A 9,560-nucleotide genomic window follows, 5' to 3' on the forward strand; every position below is an offset into this window, starting at 1 on the left:
TTGTTTTGGTGTTGTTTTTTTGGCTTTGATAGCACGTCTTGTTTCTATACATGTTCATAAGGCCTATATAGCCAGATGTAGAAATATATGTTCACCTTTCGAGTCAGTTTTTTGTACTCGTACTCCAAAATCAACCAATCAAAATGTTTGATTTCATGTTTCGAGCATGATTTTTGTGCTCCGAGCACTGAGCAAAGTTGAATGACTTCAACCCCAGGAGCTTGCTTTTCTCAAGCATTAAAGAAATTACAATACACATCAATCATGTCACATTTATTTTAATGTAAAAAATACAATTGCATATAAATATAATTAAAACAATATGAAGCTAAATAGTTTAACAGTTAATATCAATGTTTCAGATATACATAAAAACAAAAAAAGCTAATTTCATAAAGCTATGAAAAGAATAATTTTACACTGTTAATTGAAATTAATTCTTCTTAGTAAATACAATAATTTACATGTTTATTGAAAACAAGCCACAATTTTGTGAAACCATGATATATCATATATCAATTAGTTGGTACATGTACATGTCGTGTATTGGCTTTGAACTAGCTCTCAGATAGTAGATTGGTACCATTTGAGTTTGTTCTTATTTAAGTTGTTACACCATTGTCCCAGATAAGGGGAGAGTTAAGCTCTAACAAACATGTTTAACCCTGCAATATTCTTGACCTGCCTATTCTAACTATTGAAATGTCTCATGGTAAGCATTTGCTTCTGGTTAGAGCTGATATTTGCTAACCCAAATTAGTATAAAAATAAATAAAACATTAAACAATAAACTTCATGTGGTACCAATTTCAAATGTAAAAGATCATTAGTTTAAATGCAGATATAAAATCATCTCATTTGATATTCAACATATATATCTCCTCTCCATATTTTTGAATCTATCACACTTGTAGAGCCAGCTTATTTTGCATAACAAATTTTAAAAAAAAGTACCTATGGCAAGCTTAATGTAATAAGTTGATGGCTTTACACCACTGATTCAGGGGTAAACATATTGAAGCACTGTTCTTAATGTTGATAAGCTGGATCCTTCATAACCACTTCCAAAATGGTTCCTGAAACAAAAATAATAAGAATTTACCACTCTCTATTTTAGTTTGTTAAAGAAAGAAAAAAAAATGCAAATTAGACTTTCAAGAATAATAACTCCTATAAAGATTTTATTGAAAATTGGTCCATGTTGACTTAATTGTACATTTTAATTGCTTAACACTTTTTCTTTATACAATTTCTCTTTATCTTGAATATAAAATAATATTTCCTGCCAAAAATCATTAAATCTAGTCTTTAAGATTTGTTTCCAAACATGAGTGTTAAAACTATTTATCATACTTCACGTTAAAATGCCAGATTTTGATTGGCTACTATGAGGGAGATAATTTACTCAATCAGATGTTAAGTAAGAGAGAATTTTTTAATGTCAACCTCTCATACAGACCAATCAAAAACCGATAATTTTATGGACAATAAATGGAATTTAAATTAATAATTAAAGGCAATGGGTAAGTTCTACGGTTTGGCTTAGATTTTATTATTTGACTGTAAAAATATAAAAAAAAAATAACACAACTTGCTTCACTTTTGTTGATTTTTCAAATACCCATAACATTGTTATGTACATGACGTCAAAGAAAATACTTCCAAGATAAAATTCCACTGCTTTGTGCAGTTGACAATGTTAAAATCAGCTCTATCACCCTCTCAGCTATGTTTTATTTATATAATGTTTTGTATACCCACTATATATATTTAGTTCAATTATAATAACTTAAACTTACCAATGATTTAAATAATGGAACAATTTGTACAGATCAACTCTCTTTCTAAATCCTTCTGCTTGGGGGATTAACTTGTGATAACTGTCAAAGAAGGATGAACTAAAACCTCCAAACATCTTTGATATAGACAAATCAAATTCTGAATGACCATAATAACTGGCTGGATCAAAGATTACTACAAAATAAAAAGATTCATAAAGAGACAAACATATGTTGGGATGTCTTATTGATTAATATTCTTGGCTTTAAATCAAGTGGCAAATATTTCATGCATGTTTCATAACAAGTCTCCTATGGACAATTTCTTTTAAATTGTTATGTGCTCACAATAATGATTGAATTATATAAATATGTTCAAAGTCCTTGAGATTATCATCAAACTACTCAGTGAGGCATCAGTAAAATTTAATACATCAATGAATCATGAAAACAATGTCAAGGAGAGCAGTCAGAGTATTTAATTCCCATCAGGTTTTTTTGTATCTATTATGGTTTTCAAGATATCAGACATTAACCAGCATTTTACTTCAGGGAAAAAGAATAACTAAACAGTTTATTTTTTAGTTTTAAGTATAAAGTATGCCATTGTTTTTCTCTTTTCAATTGTTTTTCATTTGTAATGCTGGTGCTGTTTTGTTTTAGCTTACTGAACAGTTGGGGTGTTCTCATTGTTGAAGGTCATACAATGACATTTAGTTGCTTACATCCTTGTACGTACTTGTGTTCATTTTAATATTGCCATTTTCCTTTTTTAAAAGTAAGAAGTTTTTTTTAGAATATCAGTCAATTTGTAATAAGAAAACTTTGAGTTAATAACAAAATATCATCACAATTATATTAACTGATTTCTCAATTCTAACCTGGTTCTGTAGATGTTTCTCCTACATTTCCTCCCCACAGATCACCATGTAATAATGCTGGTTTTATTTCCAATCCTTCAAAAAATTTGGGTAGTTTTGGTACTAGTTGTGACCACAGTTCTCTGGCTTCTTTATTTCTATACTGAAACAAACATATAAATATATAAGTAACACGAATGTGTTCATTGTACAGGCTGACACTACAGGCATGCCTCACTTGCACCATCATTTTCTATGTTTCTCAAGACTTAAATTAAATGAGGCATGATGGTGGATGGCTGTTTGAGGTCCAGTGGCCAATTCAATGCAGCTTCAGGACTATAAAATTTTAATGTGATATAATGTACCAAATTGTTTACAATGTTCTGAATTTAAAATATTGTGAACTTAGTATTTTTTTTTTATGCATTTAATTGAAATGACACTTTCCAGGGTATGCAAATAACAAATGTTATTTTACATTAAATGAATAGGAAATAAGCTACTAATTATATATAAGCGATATGTTATCAAATTGAGAAAACTGTAGTATACTCATGATACTATTATACTATTATCTTTACTTACATTCTTATTCAACAATTCCATTTGTAAATCTATCTTCCTTGCATATAACTCCTGGGAAATAAAAAATAAAAATCATGATAATGTTACTCATGGATTCAATGCTTGGACTTTAAAATTGATAATCTAACTATCTCGATTAGATAAATCTGATAATTCACTGGTCTCAATGTAAGAATCTATTATTAATACTTACTAGCCATGTATCTTTCCAAGTATTGTCTTGTTTCAAAAAGCCACAACATGTATCTGTATAAAATCCAAATTTATCAACATATTTATAGTAGTGACTTTGACCAACAAATTTCTCCTCATTTTTTGCTTTTTCTGCCAATTCTGCATTCAGTAAATGTAACCTTAAAATAAAACATTATCCCTGTACATCAAAATCAACTTTTTATATTTATAATACATTGTACTACAATCATTATCACTTACTGTGAAAAAAAGAAAGCATTATGTGTATATTTAAAAAAAGATCAGAATTGGTTCTGCAGAACCATGTGACTAGCATGTGACCACTGCTGTATAAAAATGTTAACTGCAAAAATTCAAGTTCATTTATCAGTAAAATAGCCCTATTTTAGTAAGTGTTATATTTCATTTAGGTTTTTGCTCATACTGCATAGTGTTTTGTAATGTACTCCTATATTTGCAACTTCACATCTTGGGGTGCAGAATTTTCATGCTGTGTTGAAGAACAATTGGTAGCCTTTGGCTGTTTTCTAACTCTTGATCAGGTTGTTGTCTCTTTGACACATTACCTGTTTCCATTCTCAGTATTATTTCAATGTAATTTTCATTGTCTCCCTTTGTTTATTTGTTTTGAGATGCATGTCCCATAGTTGTCTTATTAAGATTTTTTTTTCATTATAAGTCTCCCACATTTAATGTTACCGGTAGTTTTCATATTTTTCTAGCTAGTTTGACATTTTTTATGACCATTATTTCAACAGTTTATTTGTTATCTTCATTTCCAAAATCTCACTGTAAAAATTATGTTCCATTGCCAAAAGATGGAGAATTTTGCAAACTTTTCCATTTATAACCAGGGTGATCACATAGATCCAGCATGGCTTAATAAACTAGATGTGTCAAAGCAACATGAATGGCCCCGTCCAAAAAAGTTGAAAAATCTGCAATTTCAATAACACATGTGGACACAAACATGATGGTAGTCTCACATTGATATGTTCATAATTATAAATTAACTGTTAACAAAACTCAGCTCAAAATGTGGAGGCCTATAATAGAAAAAAAGTCTGTATAACTGTGATTTTGGACAATTTTTAAAGTTGTAAACCCTTAATTTTGGCAAATATTCATGGAGAGGAACAAAACTTAAACTTGATCTGTAACTCGTCATGAGTAACTCATATACCAAAAATCTGTATAACTGTTATTTTCAACAATTTATTTAAGTCCAAAGCTCGTAATTTCGGCAATTATTGAAGCGGAACAAAACTTAAACTTGACCTGTATCTCATCATGGTTACTTCACATACCAAAAATCAGCCCAATATCTGAAAGTGTTTAGAAATAAAGTCCGTATAACTGTGATTTTCAACAATTTTTAAAGTTGTAAACCCTTAATTTTGGCAAAAATTAATAGAGAGGAACAAAACTTAAACTTGATCTGTAACTCATCATGGTGAACTCACAAACCAAAAATCAGCCCAAAATCTGAAGGCGTTTAGAAAAAAAACTCTGTATAATGGTTTGTTGCGGAATGACGGAATTTCGGAATTTCGGAAAGACGGAATTTCTGACAATGGTAAAACTATATGGTACCAACAACTTCGTTGCGGGGCCATAAAAATAGATGGAAAAGAGCACTGCAATTTAAAACCCACTCTGTGTCAGTCTGTGAATGGATTTGTAAACCACTTAGATCATTGTAGATTGGTGGTATAATAAAATATACCTGGCTAATTGTTCACCCAGTTTAGCTGAATATTTTGACATTCCATGAATTTCTAAACATTCCATAAGAAATGCAGCTCCACCACTAGGTAAATCAATCACCTGTAATCAGTATGTGTTGATTTTCTATAAACTGCATAAATGTTCGTGGGAAAGATACAAAAAAAGAAATTATGCATTATCAATTTTATTGAATTTATTTTCCTTATTCAAATATTGAATTATGGACATTTTCTAAAGCAAGTTACTTGAATTTCTGTACGACACAGAAAGATGTTTTGACTTTTTGATTCCAATAAAATTGAAAACTTTCTATAAAAGGAGTTACTGCACGTATGACTTATAAACCCTCATATTAACCCAAACAGACAGACAAAGTGATTACTACAAAGTATTCATTGAAGGTCATTTTGATACTCATTTACTTAAACCTTGATACATAATTGTTTAAATATACTGTCAATATATATTACTTTGATTGGCTTTGGCACTCTGACAACATCCATTGCATGTAGAACATCTAAACTTATGAACTCTCCATCAAACATGGCTCTTGCCTACAAGATAAAAAGTCAAATTAGGGAGCATAAAAAATAGATTTTCCAACTATTTCTTTATTTCTTTTTCATGGATCTAAGTTTCAACTTTTTTTTGGCCTGATTTTTTTTTTCATTTTGGATTTATGAGAAAAAATACTTCTTTTATACTTATATTAAAAGTTTTTAGTAACAAAGTTTAGTTCCTATGACATACATTGTAACTTTCCTAATCTGACACACTGGTGGACCAGAAAAACAAGTGAAACTGCGAGCTACTGCTCACTGATGATACCCCCGCCGCAAGTGGATAATATTAATAGTGTTCGGTAAACAGGAAGTTGTCGAGTGATGAATCTGAAAACGCATCACACGGTATAGCTGACTTATATAAATCCTGAAACCAAATTTCAGAAATCCTTGTATTGTAGTTCCTGAGAAAAATGTGACAAAAATTTTCAACTTGGCTTTCATGTGTAAAATCATACAAGTGTTTGGTAAACAGGAAGTTGTCAAGTGATGAATCTGAAAACCCATCACACGGTATGGCTGACATATATAAATGTTGATACCAAATTACAGAAAGGGTGGATGTGTAGTTCCTGAGAAAAAAATGTGATGAAAATTTTCAACTTGGCTATCATGTGTAAAATCATACAAGTGTTCGGTAAACAGGAAGTTGTCAAGTGATCAATCTGAAAACGCATCACAGGGTATAACTGACTTAGATAAACCCTGAAACCAAATTTCAGAAATCCTTGTATTGTAGTTCCTGAGAAAAATGTGACGAAAATTTTCAACTTGGCTATCATGTGTAAAATCATACAAGTGTTCGGTAAACAGGAAGTTGTCAAGTGATGAATCTGAAAACGCATCACAGGGTATGGCTGACATATATAAATGTTGATACCAAATTACAGAAAGGGTGGATGTGTAGTTCCTTGGAAAAATGTGACGAAAGTTTCATGGGACGGACGGACAGACAGAGGAAAAAACAGTATACCCCCCTTTTTTAAAGCGGGGGTATAAAAAATTCAGATTAAGCAGGGTGTCAGAATACTCAGGTTTGTTCTAAAAGGATAGGTATATTTTGGGACCATAAAAATGTGTCGGTTAAAGAAGGATGTTAGAATACTCAGGTGTCGGATTAGGCAGGTTACACTGTATATACCATAACTGATGGTACAATAACTAGACAGTTAAGGCCAACTAAAATTAATTAGTAGATTTTCATCCAAAGTTTTGAAAAAAATGGGGCGGGTGGGAGGATTTAATTTTTTAAAATTTTATTCAATTTGAAACCTTCTTGTGGCGTGAACTTCATATATATGCAAGTGTTATAATTACAAAATTTAGCTTATACCATGTAAATGTTTAAACGTGTATAAAGAATCGTACATAATTCTTGAATAAACATCTCTGATTTGCAACGCGGACTGTTCTACATGTAATTGCTACTTTAGAAACATATTTTCAGCAAACAGTAAAACCATGGAGAAATTCTCTATTCATTTTACTACCAACTCCAAATTTATTTTGCTCTCTAAGCGATGGTTTGTAGTCCCCATAAACTTATGCAAATGCAATGGTATGCAGCACAAGTATTATGAATGAAATGAACACTCAAACAAGTGTTGCCAGGAATAGTAAAGTTGGCACTTTTAAGATTCTCAAGTTTTGCAAGAAGTGACGCATATATAATTACATTATAAATGGTATTTTGTGTTTCTAAACAAAAACAATAGCCATAGGTAAATCTAAGGGTTTTCTAGTACACAATGTGTATGTTTGCCGACTTTTTGAACTCTTTTTTTTCTACCAATTTGTTCCACAATTCTTGCACTTTGGAAATCATTCACAACCCAAATTTGCTTACACAAAGTCAATGTATTATTAAATAAATCCACAATTTTCTGATGAAAGAAATTTCCAATTTGTGACATACCGCAATTTGCGTTTGACACAGCGTATTTAATACTCATAACCTGATTTTTCATGCCCTTCTGGTAATCTTTCTATATTCTCCGTAGACGAAACTGTCATCATTGAGCAGCAGATTTTGTCAACATATTCGTTTTAAAGTACTCGAAACAAGAAATATGAAAACCGAAATTTTCTAAACAGGAAGTTCGAATAAAATGAAATTATTGACGGTTACCGGTAACGGAAATAAAAAAAACCGGAAATCGTAAATTTTGCAAAATAAAAAAACTCGGGGTGGGACGATTTCAGAGGGGCGGGCGGGGATGAAAATCTATCAATTAATTTTATTTGGCCTTATCTAATTAGCAGATAAAGTAGATGCATGATGTAATAAAAATTATATTTCGTGATGTAACGAAATTTGTATTTGAATTCCTATTAATACAATTCATTGATGGTTGGTAGGAAAATAGTACACAACAGTTGTATCCAATAGACATGACTTTTTGTGATAAACTGGCTTTAAAGAAGATAGTATTTTTTATCATAATAATGCACATGATCTATATCACATAATAATGATAATAATAGCTAGGAATTCAAAATTTCAAATAAGTTACCTCTGACTTTTTATTTATTTTAACAAATATCCTGTCTCCATTATCTGTTGTTATGGTAACTGCTTCATTAATACATCCACCACCATGACTGCCCTGGATATTTACTTTGGTTTGTAGTTCTTGTTCTATAACCCCCTTAAGTTCTTTGTCAGACATAACAGTTCAGATCTGTAAATATACAATAGCGGTTTTAATTTACAGTTCAAGTTGATGACAGTTCAATTCATAAACTTATCGAGTTAGTTAGACTGAGTAAAATAAACATTTAAGATTGCTATATAGTATTTCTAATAGTTCATCGTCAACTACCTTACGAAAAAACATAAGTAAACCTGAAGCTAGATATACTAACGAACAAACAAACAGGTGGATGGACTAACAGAGAAGAAAGCCAAGTCAGGATGGAGTCGACCCTCTAGCTACTATACTGTAGACAGGGCTTATATGTACAAGTTCAAACCATTCAATATTTCAGTGTATGTACATGACAAATTCAGATAGTAAGAAACCAAGGATTTGTATCTTACTAATTACCTAAGAAAGAACACAGGTTTCAGAAATTAATAAGCTACTGGCATTGAAAACAGAGAAAACTGTCCAACTCATTTACTTTGAGACAATTAAAATGGACTCCCTGCTGTTATTCAGCTCTTCTCGTAGCAGACAGTTAAACAGCCTGTTGCAAGTTTATGTGAAAACAATTTATCTGAAATAGACATAAATTAATCTGTTAATATTAACAGATAAACAGTGATAAATTGAAATTGACTCAATTCAATTGCAAATCACCAATGTTGTGGATGTGTTCTAGTAGTGTATACTTCTTAAACTGTTGATTGCTTTTAGTTTTATGTAGCACAAGTGACATATTAACCTTGCATCCTACAATGACAATGTTGTTGATTGTTTTGGGGCCTAATCTGAAAACAGCTGTTTGATCAATGATAAATCCAAAAAGTACCGAAAACCAAAATAGCGGGAAATATGTAATTTTAACGCAGTATCGGATATTCTTTCCGGGTAAAAGTTAAAAGTTAAGTCGGCAATTAAATTGTACGAACTTTTTTTTAAAAGTGGAATAGGAGGTAGGGGGTAGAGAAGGGCGTTATGCACATGCGATTAGTGATTAATGTTTCATTGGTCAACTGAAAAATGTCAAATTATATTTGGACACGAAAAATTAAATTAACATGTTTGTCATAAAAAACTTGACGGTGTCTCAAAATCAGTCATTTCTATTTTATGAATGACCATTAAAAATGTATTTAAATCATATGAATACAAATACGATATTTTTTTCTGCTTTTTAAAAATCATTTATGAATTGACTATGGT

General features: G+C 31.0%; 1 protein-coding gene across 4 annotated transcripts; it reads right to left on the minus strand.

Moving 5' to 3' along the window:
* Positions 1-262: 262 nt before the first annotated feature.
* LOC139528347 (fructosamine-3-kinase-like) lies at positions 263-9,193 on the minus strand. Of its 4 annotated transcripts, none has more exons than XM_071324289.1 (9): positions 9,100-9,193; positions 8,226-8,393; positions 5,620-5,703; positions 5,148-5,248; positions 3,420-3,579; positions 3,227-3,277; positions 2,660-2,801; positions 1,800-1,974; positions 263-1,076 (listed from the first exon to the last, which is right to left on the minus strand). In XM_071324289.1, the coding sequence occupies exons 2-9, from the start codon at positions 8,379-8,381 to the stop codon at positions 1,001-1,003; spliced, it is 945 nt and encodes a 314-aa protein (XP_071180390.1). In that variant the 5' UTR covers positions 8,382-8,393; positions 9,100-9,193; the 3' UTR covers positions 263-1,000. The 4 variants fall into 4 exon arrangements, with proteins under 4 accessions (XP_071180390.1, XP_071180391.1, XP_071180392.1 ...); XM_071324290.1 differs by having other exon boundaries at positions 9,015-9,146; XM_071324291.1 differs by having other exon boundaries at positions 9,047-9,136.
* Positions 9,194-9,560: the final 367 nt, after the last annotated feature.

The sequence above is a fragment of the Mytilus edulis genome, chromosome 6 (assembly GCF_963676685.1).
Source record: "Mytilus edulis chromosome 6, xbMytEdul2.2, whole genome shotgun sequence".
NCBI lineage: Eukaryota > Metazoa > Mollusca > Bivalvia > Mytilida > Mytilidae > Mytilus > Mytilus edulis.